The sequence below is a fragment of the Merops nubicus genome, unplaced genomic scaffold, assembly GCF_000691845.1.
Source record: "Merops nubicus isolate BGI_N331 unplaced genomic scaffold, ASM69184v1 scaffold29224, whole genome shotgun sequence".
Classification (NCBI taxonomy): domain Eukaryota; kingdom Metazoa; phylum Chordata; class Aves; order Coraciiformes; family Meropidae; genus Merops; species Merops nubicus.
Window position 1 is genome coordinate 1 of NW_008602705.1, and position 15691 is coordinate 15691.

At 50.9% G+C, this 15691-nt stretch overlaps 1 protein-coding gene across 1 annotated transcript; it reads left to right on the top strand.

Annotated features, from left to right (window-relative positions):
• Window positions 1–222: 222 nt before the first annotated feature.
• LOC103771158 (myomegalin-like) lies at window positions 223–15404 on the top strand. Its single transcript, XM_008938448.1, has 17 exons — window positions 223–1389; window positions 4912–5031; window positions 6742–6861; window positions 7105–7201; window positions 7319–7527; window positions 8072–8230; window positions 8602–8715; window positions 8924–9061; window positions 9374–9553; window positions 9827–10021; window positions 10935–11078; window positions 12135–12213; window positions 12741–12829; window positions 13011–13127; window positions 13573–13710; window positions 14039–14151; window positions 14887–15404. The coding sequence occupies exons 1-17, from the start codon at window positions 223–225 to the stop codon at window positions 15059–15061; spliced, it is 3354 nt and encodes a 1117-aa protein (XP_008936696.1). The 3' UTR covers window positions 15062–15404.
• Window positions 15405–15691: the final 287 nt, after the last annotated feature.

Sequence of the window (15691 nt, forward strand, 5' to 3'; positions counted from 1 at the left end):
TGGGATGTGAAGGAGATGCTGTAGGGTGGGATGTTTCTGTGGCACCAGTAGTCTCGGTGTCTCACCGCCGCCCTTAAATAGGGGGGACTGGTGGGGTGAGAAGTGTCGGTGGGCTCATAGCTTGGAGGGAACCATGCCCCAGGAGATATCGAGCGGTAGAGGCCTCAGGAAGGTCTTCTGAGAGCCCCCAGAAGTAGGTTTGAGTGCTGGGAGGCAGGGAGGATGAAGGAGACCTGCCGGATCTGCGCCCGGGAGCTGTGTGGCAACCAGCGGCGATGGATCTTCCACACGGCGGCCAAGCTGAATCTCCAGGTGCTGCTCTCCCACGTCCTGGGCAGGGAGCTGTGCCGCGATGGCAAATCCGAGTTCGCGTGCAGCAAGTGTGCCTTCATGCTGGACCGCATCTACAGGTTCGACACGGTCATTGCGCGCATCGAAGCCCTCTCCATCGAGCGCCTACAGAAACTGCTGCTGGAGAAAGACCGCCTCAAGTTCTGCATCGCGAGCATGTACCGCAGGAACAATGAAGACTCTGGCACAGACGACAGAGCTGGGGATGGGACTGTGGACCTTTCTAACCTGCCTGATGCACGGTACGCTGCCCTCCTTCAGGAGGACTTTGCTTATTCGGGGTATGAATATTGGATGGATCAAGAAGAGCACAGCTTGGAGTCACACAGTTGCCACACTTCAGAAGGAGCAAGTAACCGCCCGCGGCGCTGCCGTGGCTGGGACGCGCTGCGGCGCTGCCGTGGCTGCGCGGCGCTGCGAGTGGCCGATGCTGACTATGAAGCGATTTGCAAAGTGCCACGAAAGGTGGCCAGGAGCATCTCTTGCGGGTTGTCCAGCCGGTGGTCGGTCAGCATGGGGAATGAGGAGTCATCCGTGTGTGACGTGACAGAGGCTGCCAGCACCAGAGTGCCTGTGGATGGGGAGAGCATGGAGGAAGGCACGCCTGCGTCCTCTGTTGAGTCCCTGGACACGACCGTGGAGGCAAGCCCTCTGCAGCAGAAGGATGAAGATGCAGACAAGGGAACAAAAGGGAATGGGAAATGTGATGATTTCTCAGATGATCGCATGACCCCAAGCTCTTCGCTGAGTGGGAACAGGCTGGAGCTGGCCCTCAGTTTGATCAAAGCTTTGGACTACAAGCCCCTTCGGAGCCCCCGAGGCAGCAAGCTACCTATTCCTGTGAAGTCCAGCTTGCCCTCTCGCAAGCTCAGCCGTGACTTGGCAGACGGCAGCACTTCTGCATATGCTGGTTCTGCCTTCCTGAATGCAGACAGAAAATCCTTTTCCAGAGCTCCTCTGGGACTTGCCTTGGAGATTTCTGAACTGCAGGAGCTGTGGGATGACCTCTGTGAGGATTATATGCCGCTGCGGGTACAGGTAGAGGTCATTGTGCCGCCATTCGATTGAGCAGCGTCGCTGTGGCTCGACACAGAGCCCACTAGGGATTTTTCTGTGCTGAGATAATACAGATAGCCATGCGTCGCTGAACCCGGGGCTAAGAATAGGCAGCTCGGTCCTTTTTAGGTGTGCTGCCTCCCTCCTCTGTCATTCTCCCCTGGTCTGTTCCCTCCTGGTGTTTTGGGAAGTTAACCTTCCTCCATTCCATCATCTCTCTGTCATTGCAGTCTGCTAGGTGGGTTGAACCTCTTCACATGCTTTGCTCTTTTTCTGCTGAGAAAACACCAGTTTCGCTTCAGCTTTCTCTTTAAGAAGGTACTGTGATTTTTACCCACAACCAAAAGGAATATTTTAAGCTTCAGGGCATGTGTTTTCCAGCAAACATGCTTTCTTTGTGTCTGAGTAATGGTTCCATGGGAGGCACCAGCCTCCAGAGTCCTGCCTCTGCAGATCAGGCCTCCAACCTGCCTGACGTGCAGATCCGCCCTGGGGAAAAGGTGTTTTCCTTGTGGGCGGATTTGTGCCAGGTGATGAGTTTAGGGTTGGTATTCTAGATAATAGGTTTATTTTCTGATCCTTTTGAAAGATTTCATCAATTAGTGGCAGGTGCTGCTGAGAGGTGATGAGAGCTCCTGCTTTCACAGCACTTCCTGGTGCTGTTATCTGCCTGGATAGTAGTCCTAGTGCAGCTCTGGATTGCCTCCGTTTTGCTGGCTTTAATGAAATCTCCATTATTATGTGGTCAAAAAGCTGAACTTGTAACTCCTTTAGCACTTTCCTTAATGAATAGAAGGCCTCAGTCAGCTTCAATTCAGGAATATCCATGTCAGCCTAATTGCATTCCCATTAGCAGCCTTAGCGCTGCCTAATGCTCTAGGTAGCCTGGGGGATTAGAAAAATGCTTGTTTATTACTATGGCAACTGGGTTGTGCTGAATTACGCTTCCTATTCAGCCGGAGCTGCTGGCTGCCCCATCTGCTTGGGCGTTGCCCTGAGCTGTGTGCTTTTCCCATAAAAGCCTGCTCCAGGAATGATCCTAGGGAGGAATGTGGAAAAAGTAATTTTTTTTTTTTTTTCTGGTACACAGAGGTGTTGTGCTGGCAGCCAGCGACTGAAGATGTGAAGCAGAGCATCCGTGCTGCTCCTCTAGTCCTTGTCACTTGCTACTCATTTGCCCCCCTAGGGTTATATTTACAGCATAAAAATAGGATTTCTCTTAACAGAACTGGGCATGTGTACGGCTTGGCTTTGTGTCACTCATTGCCATCCTTTTCTGGGGACTGCATTTGAGGATTTTCTCCAACCTCCAGGTCTGCCATATGACCATCCCTGTCAGCAGTTCATCCTGTGGGACTTTTTACTGCCTGTTTTTTGCTGTGGCAGCAGCAGTTGTGGTCTTTGATGCAGGCTCTGGTGGAAGGAGGAAAAGGCTTAATCCTCTGGATGGCTTTAACAGCCAGAATAAGAAGTTAGCTGTAGCTTGTAGACTAAATAGTTCTTGTATAAATTATTTTTCTTTCTCTTTGCGCAAGCAACACTCCTTCTAAAAATCAGGCACTGCTGTCCAGCAATATGTATGTATAAATGAGTTTCTGGTAATGGGAAAGGAATATATAGGATGTATATCCATAGGACCACAGTTCCTTTACTGCTTTTGGGAAAGGGCAGTTCTTTGAATTTACTGGTATAAGCTGCAGTGAGTGAGAACAACCTGGTGGCGGGGAATGTCACCCTGTAGATACTGTTGTCTTGGGCGTTTTCTTGAACCAATGCTTCTTCCCCTTCACCACCACAGCACCAGGAAACTGGCAGCACACCAGGCCTTGTGGGACACCCTCTTGCAGCTGCCCGCGGTGCCGCGCTGGCAGCAAGGGGGGTGTTGCCCTACTCGCAGCAGGTCTTTCACCCACTGTTCTGGGCAGATGTGCATTTGGCAGGCTCAGATAATGCAGTGATTATTATTTTTTTTTTTAAGAAGTGTTCGGTCTGGGTTGGTGTTTACTGATGGGGCTGGAGGACGGATTATCAGTAAAATGCTGATGTAGGAGAAACTACCAGGGAGCTTTGCTCCTGATGTATTTGTGGTGAAGCACAAAGCAGGCAGGTTGGGCTTTGGGACTTTGGACTCTGGAGCTGGCTCTGCCTTTCCCCTCCTTGCTCTTAGCAGGCTTTCTGTTTAATTTTCTTTGAAATGTGCAAAAAGGTATGTTCTCTCTGCTCTCTTTTCATCAACCTTATTTCAAAATAACTGTAATATGACAGATTCCAGCAGCTCACCCTGGCTGATCCAAAGCTGCCTGGATGGGCAAGTTTGGAATTACTTGCTGTGACTGTTTTCATGAAAATCTTAACAAAACCTCAGGGTAAACGGAAGCGTTGCTTCTGTTTGTGAACAGCAGCATGGGGGCCTGCAGGACCTCCCCTGCACTGCCTGCCTTTGCCAGAGGCAGCGTTTCTGTGGCTGCTGGAGATGAGGATTTGGTCTGACAGAGCTAATCACAGCTGGCTGTTGTGCTGCCTGTGCTGTGCTGCCTGGAGCTGGTGCTCCTGTGTGTAAGCCCTGAAAAGCTCTGCCATGTGCTCTCTGCAACACAGCCCTGCGCTTGCCAGGGCTCCCGCTTAAAACAGGCACTAGTACAATGCATTTTGGATTGCTGATGATATTCAGGAACACTTAATGAGTCCTGCAAGAGCTGGGGTGGGGGACTGGGTTCAAATGCTGCTCTTGGCAGCCAAGCATTGAGAGGGGTGACAAGGTATTAGCATGTGCTCAGCCAGCAGGGCCTGGCAAGCCACGTGTCAGAAAGTAGGCTGCTTCCATTCTCAATAAATGGGTATGTGTCATGAAAAAGATCTCAGCTGTGGCACTGAAATTGCTGTGGCTTGTGGAGCTGCAGGGAATTGCACACAGTCCTGAGTGCTGGAGCGTGGGGAGCTGCGAAGGGTAGCCCAGAGGATCACGAGTGGAGGGGTTTGGAGCATGAGGTGGCTGCTAGGTCATGCCAAGAGGGTAGCTGGTGGGAAGGATTGAAGGTTGGGGGCTTGATGAAGTGAGAGGAGCTCGGCAGAACGTGGGAGCGAGGAGTTTGGTTTGGTGCTGGTTTTGAAGCTCTTTGAGGCTGCCAGCAAGGCACATGGGAAGGAGGATAGGTCTCAGGGACATGGCCTGGGTGTGGGGAGCAGATCTGTCATCAGCCTGGAGACAGCAGTCAGAGGCAGACAGGCTGCTGGGCTTGTGGCACCTGAGTGAGGAGAAACGGGGAGCCCAACCAGAGCCTGGGGCAGCAGGGCGTGGCGTGTCTGGCAGCATGTGAGCATATCACCCAGGTGAAGGGAGACATGGCCAGCACGATGTCTTGCACACAGTTAGAGAAGTACAGCAGGGCATGTTTAAGCCCATGCTTCAGGGTCTCGGAGGGCTGACAGCTGAAGAAGACAGTGCAAGACTTGAGCTGGTTCTCACTCCCTTTTTTTTTTTTTTATTTTATTTTTTCTTTTCAGAATTTGCAGGATGAGCGTCAGCAGCCGGCTCCAGATGACCCTGCAGCAGGGGAGCATGTGTCCAGTCTGTGTGCTGCAGAGCTGCAGGGCAAAATCCAGCAGTTTGAAGCTGCCAACAAGGTATTTCTTTATGAACAACAAATTCAGTGCCTAGTGAGTCTGCTATGGTTAGTACTGGAGGGTGCTTCTACCTTGGCTAGAGGGAGACATCTGTACCTCCATTCCAGCAAGGGTGTGCACTGATGTGTGTTTCTCAGTTCTGTTGTCTGCCAGCTTGAGTTAAAAGCATGCATTTTTTTTTTTTCTGCAGCTGGGCTGTGTAAATTTTCCGTATTTATTTTTGTAAGCCTTTATTTTGGAAGAACTTCCCATTTGCGTGGTGAGCCTTTGGGCAGCTGGTGAAGGAGAGATGCACGGGGCCATTTCTCTGTCAGTCAGAGTTGCACAGGCTGAGCCTGGTGCAGGACAGAAGGGTGCCTGTTTTTTGAGACAACTGCCTTCTTTTTTCAAGCAATAAGGGAGATCAGTGCAGAGGGTTCCTGTTTTAATTTTGGTTTAAAGGCTTTGTTAGGCAAGAAACATACATCTGAGTTGCCTTGAGGCAGATCAAATTTAACACATGTTGCAAGGGCTAGATGGTCTTGGTTCTGCTGTTGAATTCTGAGGTAAATTCTACTCACTGGGAAAACAAGGGTTAAATAGGGAAAACATTAGGATGGGATCTTTATTTAAATCTGGGGACAGCTGTAAGCTCTTGGAGCTGCCTGAGCTACAAAGGTTGACAGGGAAATAGGCCCAAGGCCCATTAAAAGCAGTTGGAAGTGTTTAAACAGGTTAGAGGGAGTGTCTCTCAGAGAAGAGAGCATAACAGGTGTGTAAACTAATGAGCAACAAGGGAAAAACCTGTGGTGGCATCGGTTCCCTGAGAAACTGAGGCTTGAGTGGGTTTGAGAAAGATGTGCATCATCCAAGACTATGGATGCCAACAGCTGGCATGTTTGGAAATGTTGACAAGCAGTTGCTTACATGCACAATGTGTGCTGGGCCATGAACACGATGAAAGCCGAGAACTGTCCTAAGAGGTAGTTTGAGATGGTAGCCTCTTTAGGATGAAAAGGTAAAAGGCAAAGTTTCTCAGGTTGTAAACCAGCCACGGCAACTAGTGAGATGCTCTGCTTTGCTTCCCAGCGTGCTGTTGGCACGCTGGCCCTGGCTAGGCTCTGTTGTGCTGTAGCCAGTACCTGCTCCCATGTGGAGTTACCTGGAACAGCAGTTGCTGCAAGAGTGCATGGGTAGATGAAGGAGACAGCAAGAGAAGGGGGTGGAATATTGTAAAGGGGCAGCTGCAATGCTCTGTGAGGCCTTGGAAGCAATGGGAGTAGTTTTTAGAATGTGTAGCTTCTCCTTGTTGATTTTTTTTTTCAGTTTGATTTTCAGAACTCTTTTGAGAGGTTTCTGTGCTGAAGCAGCCTCTTTCCTCTGAAGGGACCAGACAAATGATAGAAACTGGGAAGGCTGCTGGGCAGTCTGAGCAAGACTCTCCTGGAGTATGTGGGGGGCAGTCTGATACGTGAACACAAGCCTGTAACCTCCACCCTGCACACAGGGGCTATACTGGAGGGATGAGAAACATTGAAATGGTTTTGTGGAGGGACTGAAAGCTTTGTGTTCACTCATCAGTCACTGCCCAGCTCAAACAGTATTTACAGACTCTAGAGGAAGCCCTGTTGATCTGGTGAACACCTGGGCTCTATGGACTTGAGTAGGGAGTTTTAAGGGTGTTTATGTAAAGCATTAAGCAGAATTTAAAAAACATGTTTCTGTCTCAAGTTGTTACAGGAAAAGCTGAATGAATTGAACTGTGAGTTAAAAGCTGTCCAAGAAACATCGCAGAGTCAAGACCGTACAATCCAGAGTCTGAATGAGGCCCTGAAGAGCAAAGAGAGTAAGGTAATAGTTTTGGGTGGACACAGTGGTCTTATGTGAAAGAGGCAAGTGTGCGAGCCCTGTAAGCAGTGACTGAAAAGGAATGCTTAAGCCATTGCTAAGCATCCTGGATCTCATTAAGTTATTTCTTGTGAAGCTCTTCCTTCCATGCGATGCTGATGTGTCATAATTGGCGCTGGAGGCTTGTGGTGAGGGGGTTTGTGCTTAGTTTGCCATGGACTGAGCTTTGTATCCTTTACCTTGTAGACAGAAGAGCTGTACCGTATCATCGAAGGGCAGAATGAGACGATGGCCAAGCTGCGGGACATGTTACACAGAAGCCACCTGGGACAGTTGCAGGTACGTCTGTGGAAATCCTCAAATGCACCAGGTGTTCTTCTGCAGGGATCCTGATTTTTTAAATTCCTCTTGGGAAGAGAATCTTAGAGTTTCTCTGCTTCCCACTCTTTTTAGATATCAGAGAGACCACTCTCATCCCAGGAGCAGCAAATGTCACTTCTAGAGCTTCAGAACACGCTTTTCTGCACCAAGCTGGAGGTGCAGAAACTGAAAAGAGCTCAGCGCCAGAAAGAGCATCAGCTGGCTGAAGCCAGGAGAGCAACCCAGCTCCTAGAGACCATGATGCACGAGGAGGAGCAGCAGAAGGAGGCAACCTGGAAACACAACCAGGTATGACGAGGATTTAGCCTGGAAAACTCTGGGTTTACACAGCTTAAGAAGTGCTCATGTAGCCACTAATTCACTCTTGCTCATCACTTCTGCCTACACCAGCTGGGGCAGGTTTGGCTAACCCAGTCACAGGTGGCTGGGGAGTCCTCCCTCTTCTCTAGCTTCATGTCTGAGGATTTAGAGTCAGCAGAGACACTTGGTAATGGTTATGTTGTCACTGGTACATCTTTTGTTGGTGCAAATGTCCCATCTCTTTTTGTGATGTTATGAAGTTAATGGCTGCTGCTGCACAGGTTAGCTGTGACTGGCTGTAAATCTCTGCCTGTGCCCAGAGCAAAACATTTAGTAGATGGATACCCTGGGAGATGAAGTAAATTCAAACTTTGTGACTGTGGAAGTGTGTTCTGAGATGTGAAAGCCATAGTATTGCAGAGCATCTTTGGCTGTTCCCACAGCCCTTGTTGCTCTTGCCTTCTCCAGACTGGCCTGCTGTTTGCAGGTCTGCTGAGGACTGCCTGCCAAGGTACGTGCTTTTCCCTCACAGGAGCTGCGTGCTGTGGTACAGCAGCTGCAGGCAGAGCTGCAGGAGAAGGCTCAGCAGCTCCAGACTGTGGAATGGGAGAAATGCCGTGAACTGCAGGCCCAGGCACAGAGAGTTCAGCATTTGAGTCAGCATCTGGCTCGCAAGGAACAGCTGCTGCAGGTGAGATGCAGAAAGATTCAAGTTGAGCAGAACTAGCCAGGGCTCCTGCTCCTCCTTTGCTATTTGGCAATGCAAAGGTCAGTCTGTAGCTTTCATGCATACCCTTTGAAGAAGGAAAGGAAAGAGATGCTTCTGGGCTCCTGAGGTGAGGTGGAAGGCTCAGGTATCCAAGTACCTTGGGCCACAGAATGCTTGGTGAGCTCGGGCAGGTGCTAGTCAACCAGCCCCAGGTGCTGGGACTCTACCACCCTTTAATGTGGGAGATAGAGCAAGTGTGTGTGGAGGTAGTTATCCTGGTTCCCCTGTACTGCTCTCTGGGGGGTGTTCTGGACTAACAATTGTAGCAGAGGATGTGTGTATGTGACCTCTAGGAATCGAAGGAGCTCCTGCAATGCCAGCAAAGCTTGGACAAGAGCCCTGCAGCCATGAATGCCATGTTGGAGAAACTGCAGCAGCGTGTCAGCGACAGGGATGCTGCTCTGGAGGTGAGCAGAGTCTGTTTGTGGCATCTCAGTTTTCCCTGAAGCTCAACCTTTGAGCTACCATCTGTGGTGCAGCCCCGGGGTGACCATGTCTTCTACATGCTCTTCATGGCTCAGCCTTCCAGAGGAGAGCTGAGGTGCCCCACAGAGCAAGCGGTGGGCTGCAGAGCCCTGCTACCCCATTCTGAGTGATCACCCCTTCTTACCCTAGCGAGCAGTAGATGAGAAATTCTGTGCCCTGGAGAAGAAGGAGGAAGAGCTTCAACAGCTCCACCTCTCGATAAGGGAATGTGGAAGTGACCTGGAGAGACTGCGCAATGTTCTGTCCAGCAACGAGGCCACCATTCATGTGAGTGCTTGTACCTGGGCACATGGAGTCCAGCGTGGCTGTGGTGTGGTGCTAGACAAACCTTCCTGTGAATGCTTTGGTTGCTGCTGGGGAGAGCAGCTGCAGGGTGTTGGCCTTCCCCTGGAACTGTGTGTGGAGGACGTTCCTGAGTCCCTTGCGTTTCTGGGCTGGGTGTAGAGGTGAGTGTAGTGTCTGGAGAGAGGACAGGGGTGAATCTTTGTGATTCCACTAGTAGGAGAGCTTGGTGTTTTCAGTTCTGCTTAACTGATGATAGTCTGTCCCTGGTTGAGCTCCTTCTGTTGTGGTCCCCAGAGCCTGGAAAGCCTCCTGAAAGCCAAAACCCTGGAACTGGAACAGATCTCAGCAACCTGCCAGAACCTCCGCTGGCTGAAGGAGGAGATTGAGGCCAAATCCTGCAGCAGGCAGAAGGAGCAGGAAGGGATTATCCAGCAGCTGCAGACCTGCCTGCATGACAGGAACAAGGAAGTGGAGGTAAGGCCTTGGCTGAAGGCACGGAAAGCCAACCTAATTTTTCTGCGGAGAGAGCAGTCCCTAACCAGAGCCTCTGGGCTGCCTGCCTCTGAGGAGGGCACTGGAACCTGAACCCAGTGCTTTGGGAGCTGGCTGCTTTTGGCACTTGGAAATACCAGTGCTTGTTGAGACGCTGCTCTCGGCTACACCTAGGCTGAAGAACTGTTCATCCTTCAACAGCCTGCAGTTTGATGGTGTAACGTCTCTCTATTTCCCTTCCTCCCCCTTGTACAGGAACTTACCGCAACTCTGCTGTGCAAGCTGGGTCCAGGACAGAGTGAGGTAGCAGAGGAGCTGTGCTTGCGTCTCCAGCAGAAGGAGAAAATGCTGCAGGACCTCCTCAGTGACAGGAACCGACAGACCATGGAGCACGATGCTGAAATCCAGGAGCTGCTGCAGGCCATGAGCACGAAGGAGCAGCAGAGCAGGGTGAGTTGTGTGCAGCACTGCAGTGGGGAGGCTGGGGTGGATGGCTCTGCTTGGCATTAAGCAAACAGAAGCTGCTCTCTGGCTGCTGTTGGTGTGGCCTGGTGGAACTGCTGAGTGTTGAAAAACCACATGAGATGCTATGAGCTATTTCTAGGTTGTTCTCAGCCTGTCATGTGGGAGCAGTTATGAAGTAGTAGCTCTTGTAGTGCTGTTCCGGTGTCAGGTCTCTGTTAAGTGGACTGGGCAGAGTTTGTGCATCGTGGGAAAAGTGTAGATCCTCCTAGGTATCTATGCTCTTGGGCTTGAGGCAGCACAGGGGCTGAGGGAGGGTTGCTGTCTCACATGGGTTTTACTAGACCAGAAAGGAAGACTCTGAGGTGTTTTTTTGTGTATCAGAGATGTCTGAGGAAGCTCTGCTCACTGCCTCAACTTACACATTAGTCAAACTGGTACATGGTCCTGGGCATGTAAATGCCACTCAAAGAGCCACAGTTCCTACTCCGTCTGCTCTTGCACGTTGGGTGCAGTTCAGTGTTACCTAAGATACTTTGCATCAAGTTTCTTGTCATAAAAAGGAGGCTAATAGTCCAGGCACTGCCACCTCCTCATTGTCTCTCCTCTGTCATTCTCACCTCCTGAATGGGGTGAGAGAAACGGAGGAGCTTGTTCCTCTGTAGGTAGAGAGGTCGAGTCTTGCTGCAGCTGTCTGGCAAGTAGGGACAGGAGGGCTGCAGAGGAGTCGCAGTGAGTGGCCAAGAGCTGGTCCCAGGCTAGTTTGCAGAGCACTTCTAGTCTTGAGTGACAGATAAATACCAAGATGGTTGAGATGGCTTCAGTTAGTCTCTATGGAAGATGAGGAACAGGCATCCTACCCTTGGTCACAGCCCTGCTTTCTGTTTTCCTGCTCAATCAGGCCGCTGCTGAGAAGATGGCACATGCTTTGGCGGAGCGGAGCTGCGAGTTACAACTCTTACGCCAGCAGGTGTTGGGGAAGGAGCCTCTTGGGACCCAGTTGGCTGGTGCCAGGCTGTTGAAGCAGGACAAACAACCCATGCAAGTAAGAACTGTGTGCTGTGTTTCTCTGCCTGTGGCCTCGGGGCTCCAGAGAGAACTGATTTGCCACAGAAGGAAATAGAATAGAGTGAAGAACGACAGAGAATGCTAGAAACAAAAGTGGGATTAGGGAGGAGACTTCCTATAGGAGGAAGAGAAGAAACAGGAGCAGAAATGCTACCTGGATGTTCTGATCTTGATGACACCCACCTTTGTCACTCAGTGTCTCTTTTCATTTTGATCAAGCAGTATTTGAGTCCTTGGGGCACGTGAGAGTATGAAAGAAATCCACTCTCTGACCTTCCAGCATTGACCCAGGCCTTCCTTGGGCTGGGCTGCCTTGCTGTATTGTAATCCCCTCCCTGACATTGTCACATTCTGGAGGGGACAAGAGAGCTAATTTTAGGTCCCACTAATTCTTGGCAGAGCCTGCTGGCTGTTTGCTGTCTCTTCCACAGTTGAGGTTGGTATTTTTAAAGGAGCTTAGCTTAAAAACCCCTTTGAGGCTGAACACAACTCCAAGGCTACATACACCACGCTCCTATTTGAGCAGCTGTTAATGGTTTATTGGTGAGCTGACATGGCAAATGTTCTCAAGCAGCTGTAAACAGGTTGCTCCTTTCTATTCCCAGGATCAAAGTGAGCTCTAGTGACTTCCAGTGATGTGTATGTGGGCCAAGCTCTGTTTTTCTTCCTGCACAGTCCCTCTGGGCCGCATCCTTGGATGAAGATGTAGGTCTTTGTAGAGTCTCACTTGAAAGGTGGGCTTGCTGCAGTTGAGTGAAACTTGTTTAATTCTTACTATGAAAGTGCTCACTGCCAGCAACCTCCCAGTGCCAAATAAAACAAGGCCAGCACCTTGTTGCCCACACATACAGCTTCCCGGATGGGTGGAATTCACTTGTCCCTGCTGCCTGGCTAGACCCACTTTGCTGGTTTCTCACATTTCAAAGGTGTCAACAAAGCAGCCAGCAGCTTTGCTGCAACCCTGGAGCTCTGGGGAGGCTGCAAGTGGTAGGTTCCCCAGAATGTGCAACCCTGGAGGCTTTTCTGTTTTCAGGAAATACTGCAAAGACCTTGTGGAGCTACAGACATTGCCGGACCCCCACAGGGTGACAGCAGCTGCAGGGCAGAGGGAGGTGAGTGTGGTGAGAGCTTCCTTCAATGTCTCCAAACATGACCAGGGCTTTTTGCCTGGGGGGGAAGCATGGTTACATGAAGTTGGGAGAGAGTAAAGAGCCTTGAGCAAGAATGAGTATTTTGAAATAAAGCTGTGCCGACCCTTTGGATGATGGTTCAGGGATGCCTGGGTATGGGAGTATGGGGAAGACAAATGCTGGTGTTGGGTTTGAGGTGAGGTGCTTCTACTCAAGAGCTGATGCTATGCAGTGAAGAGGTTTTGGCAAGAAACGAGTGCGACTGGTTTGGATTTTGCCTTGGGGCTGGAACACCTGAACTTTGCAAGAGGTGGGAGAGCAGGCATGGGATGTTGCTGTTGCTTTGGACTGCTGTTAAAGGGTCAAGCAGGGACAAAGAGTGGTTTGCTAGGAGGCAGTGTGGTGGGGAGCACAAGCATCGTGGGTCTGTCTCACCAAAGGGGTTCTGGCTGGTCCTGGGGTCGGAGCTGCCGCGCGGTATCCCTGCAGTAACCAAGCTGTCTTTGCAGTTATGATGTCGGCAGTGGAACTGGAGAAGGATCTTGTTAATGCCAAAGAGGAGCTGGAGCTCATGGCAAAGAAGGAAAGGGAAAGCAGGGTGAGCTTTTGATGGAGCCTGTGGTGATCTCTGTTGCTTAGAGGAGATCATTGGGCTACCCCTCGCTGGAGGTTTTGACCCCATTATTGTGAGGGTACCTCCAGCAAGAGAAAAGCAGCAGCAGCTTGCAGTGGGCTGTTGGCTTCCTGAAGTTGCTCATGGACTCCTCTTCCCTCCCCAGAGGGAGCTTGCTGCTCTTCAGTCTGTTGTGGCCACGCAGGAGGAAGAGCTACAGGTGCAGGCCTCAGATATAGAGTCACTGACCAGGACCATCCAGATCAAAGAGGACCTCATCAAGGTGAGGTAGCATGCTATGCTGGGTCAGTGCCACCTGGGAAAGCTGTGGAGGAGTCTTCTTTCCACACATCCTCAGAACAGTGAGGCTGTCTGGCCATGGATAGTATTGCTGCTGGTTTGCCTGCAGCCTTCTGTGTTACTTTGGCCAGAAGGCAAAAGCCCCAGGCCCCCAGGGTCACTATTTGGCTCTTTGCTCATTGTGTGCTAAACCCTCTTCTTTGAGAGCCCTTTAAAAGCGCATTGTGTCTCTTCTCAGTTGTTGCTCCAAGCTGTTATCTGTGCCTTATACACTCTGGATGCTTTGGTATTTCTTTTTTAGGAGACCTAGGTCTTTCCAAACACTGGAAACTCTTGGCAGTTGTGTTCTAATTGGAAGGATTACAGTGGTCCAGCTGTCCTTGTTACTGATCCCTTCTTCACTGAGCTCTCCTGCTGTTGGTTTTCAGGATCTTCAGATGCAGCTGGTGGACCCTGAAGAAATTCCAGCTGTGGAAAGGCTGACACAAGAAGTGCTGGTGCTCCGTGAGAAAGTGGCCATAGCAGAGTCACAAGGACAGGAGGCTACTGGAAACAGAAGGCAGCAGGTAGTGTGCCATGGGGAGCAAGCTTGGATGCGTTTGTTTCTGCTGGCGCTCAGTTATGCAGCTTTGTTTTCAGCCTTTGGATATGCCTAGATGTTCTTGGGAGCTGGTGAGGGATGATACGGGGAGTACAGAGGAGGGGTCCAGTTTCATTCAGCACTTGTCTCAAGGGTAGAGTCTTTTGGGAGTCTAGGGGTGACACTGGTGAACTTGATTACTTGGACACAAGCAAGTAAGGAAGGGGAAGCCCCTGTTTCTCTGGGGTGGCCAGACGCCTCTTTCGATTTCTGTCTCTGCTTTTAAGTGTATCTTGTCTCTTTTGCCTAAGCAGTTGTTACTGATGCTGGAAGGGCTGGTGGCTGAAAGGAATCGGTTAAATGAGGCCCTCCAAGCGGAGAGGCAGCTCTATGGCAGCCTGGTGAAGTTTCACGCACACCCAGACAGGTAAGCAAGGCTGCCTTGGTGCTGGGCTGCCCCGCTCAGCTGCTGGGGCAAGCATTGGTGGTCCAGCAGGGCAGTCCCTGAAGCAGTGATCGTTCTGCAAGTCTGAGGGCTCTCAGTGGGAAAGAGGGAGTCTAGGCAGAGACTCTTACAAGTGCAGCTTTGGGAGTCCCAAGTTTTAGGCTGCCTTCTTTCCTGGAAGAAGCTGTAGTGGCCAGCTTTAAATGCTGTGTAAACTCCCCCCATTGCTACCTCCTTGTTCAGGCCCTGGGATTTCCATCTCTGTTCCCTGACTTATCCCGTACCAGCTCAGTTTCCCACCCACATTTTGCCACCTTTCAGAGGCTGCTGTCGAATTCCCAACCAACTGTTGGGTTGGTGAGGATCTCTGTAGGTGCTTATCCAGGCGGCTGTCCCTTAGCGCAGGGTGGCCTGCGTTCCCTGTCCTCCCCATTAATCCCCTGCCCTTCGTGAGGCTGCAGCTTCTGGGATATTTGAGCTACCTGATAGCAAGAGAGCACATAAGTGGAGTGCTTGCCTAAGGCCTGAAGAACAGCTGTGACTTGGAGTCCCCTACCATGGGCTAGAGCCTTTTTTGGGGATTGCTGTGCTCTGGGGAGGGTTGGAGGTGAGGCAAGAGGTGGCTAAGCTTCCTGGGGAGCATGGAGGGCCTGTGGCTACGGTGAGGGGCCGATTCGGCGTCTGTCTAACCCTCTTTTGTGCAACGCGTCCGCTTAGTGCTGCGAGAGACCACACTCTGCAGGTGGAGCTGGAGGGGGTCCATGAGCTCCGGGGACAGCTGGAAGAAGCTCTTGGAAGAAGCTTGGAGCGTTTGAGCAGGCTGGAGACGCAGGGCGCCATAGGAGGTGGGGAACAGGAGCGTGTGAGAGTCCTACCCCAGCATGCCTTCTGAGCACTGGCGCTCGCCCGCCTGCCACGGAAACGGTTCACTAACCGAGCCAGCCTGTCTCACTGACTCTGGGGGGGTCGCTTTGGTACTTAGCAGTGGGATGAGAGAACTGGTGCAGGGCTTTTTTTGGTTTATTTTTGAGCTGCTTCGGAAACGGCGATCAGTGCAATCCACCTGTGTCTCGTGTATGTTCCTGTCTGACCCACCCTGGTGGCCACTGATGTATTTGCACATTCCAATCATTCCATTTTAGTTGAATTCCCTTTATCTCCCTTCTCCTCCCACCCCTATAGGCCAAATAAAGATTCCCTTTCTCTGAAGGAAACGCCAGATGTTCTCTATCATCTCCCAAGTGCATGAGTGTGACTTTTTACATTCCCTCACCACTCTTCTAACCCAGTGACGTCCCCTTTTTGGGTTGATAGTGGCTGGCCCAGAAGGAGAAGGTGTATATGGAAAAGTGGGTTCCAGAGCCAGAGAGAATTTGAGAAGGGCTGCAAGACTTAGTGGCAAGACTGAGACACAAGTCTTTAGTGTAGATCCAATGATTCATTTTATGCTTAAACCATATCCTACTCCAGTATTGATGATTTTACTAACTTTTTTCCCTAATTGTAAGTTGTCTCAGTCTGG

Coding starts and splice junctions, on each gene's coding strand:
- LOC103771158 (XM_008938448.1), top strand. CDS start 223: ATGAAGGAGACCTGCCGGATCTGCGCCCGGGAGCTGTGTGGCAACCAG. Junction 8,716..8,923: donor ACAGGGATGCTGCTCTGGAG/GTGAGCAGAGTC, acceptor TTCTTACCCTAG/CGAGCAGTAGATGAGAAATT. Junction 9,062..9,373: donor GCAACGAGGCCACCATTCAT/GTGAGTGCTTGT, acceptor TGTGGTCCCCAG/AGCCTGGAAAGCCTCCTGAA.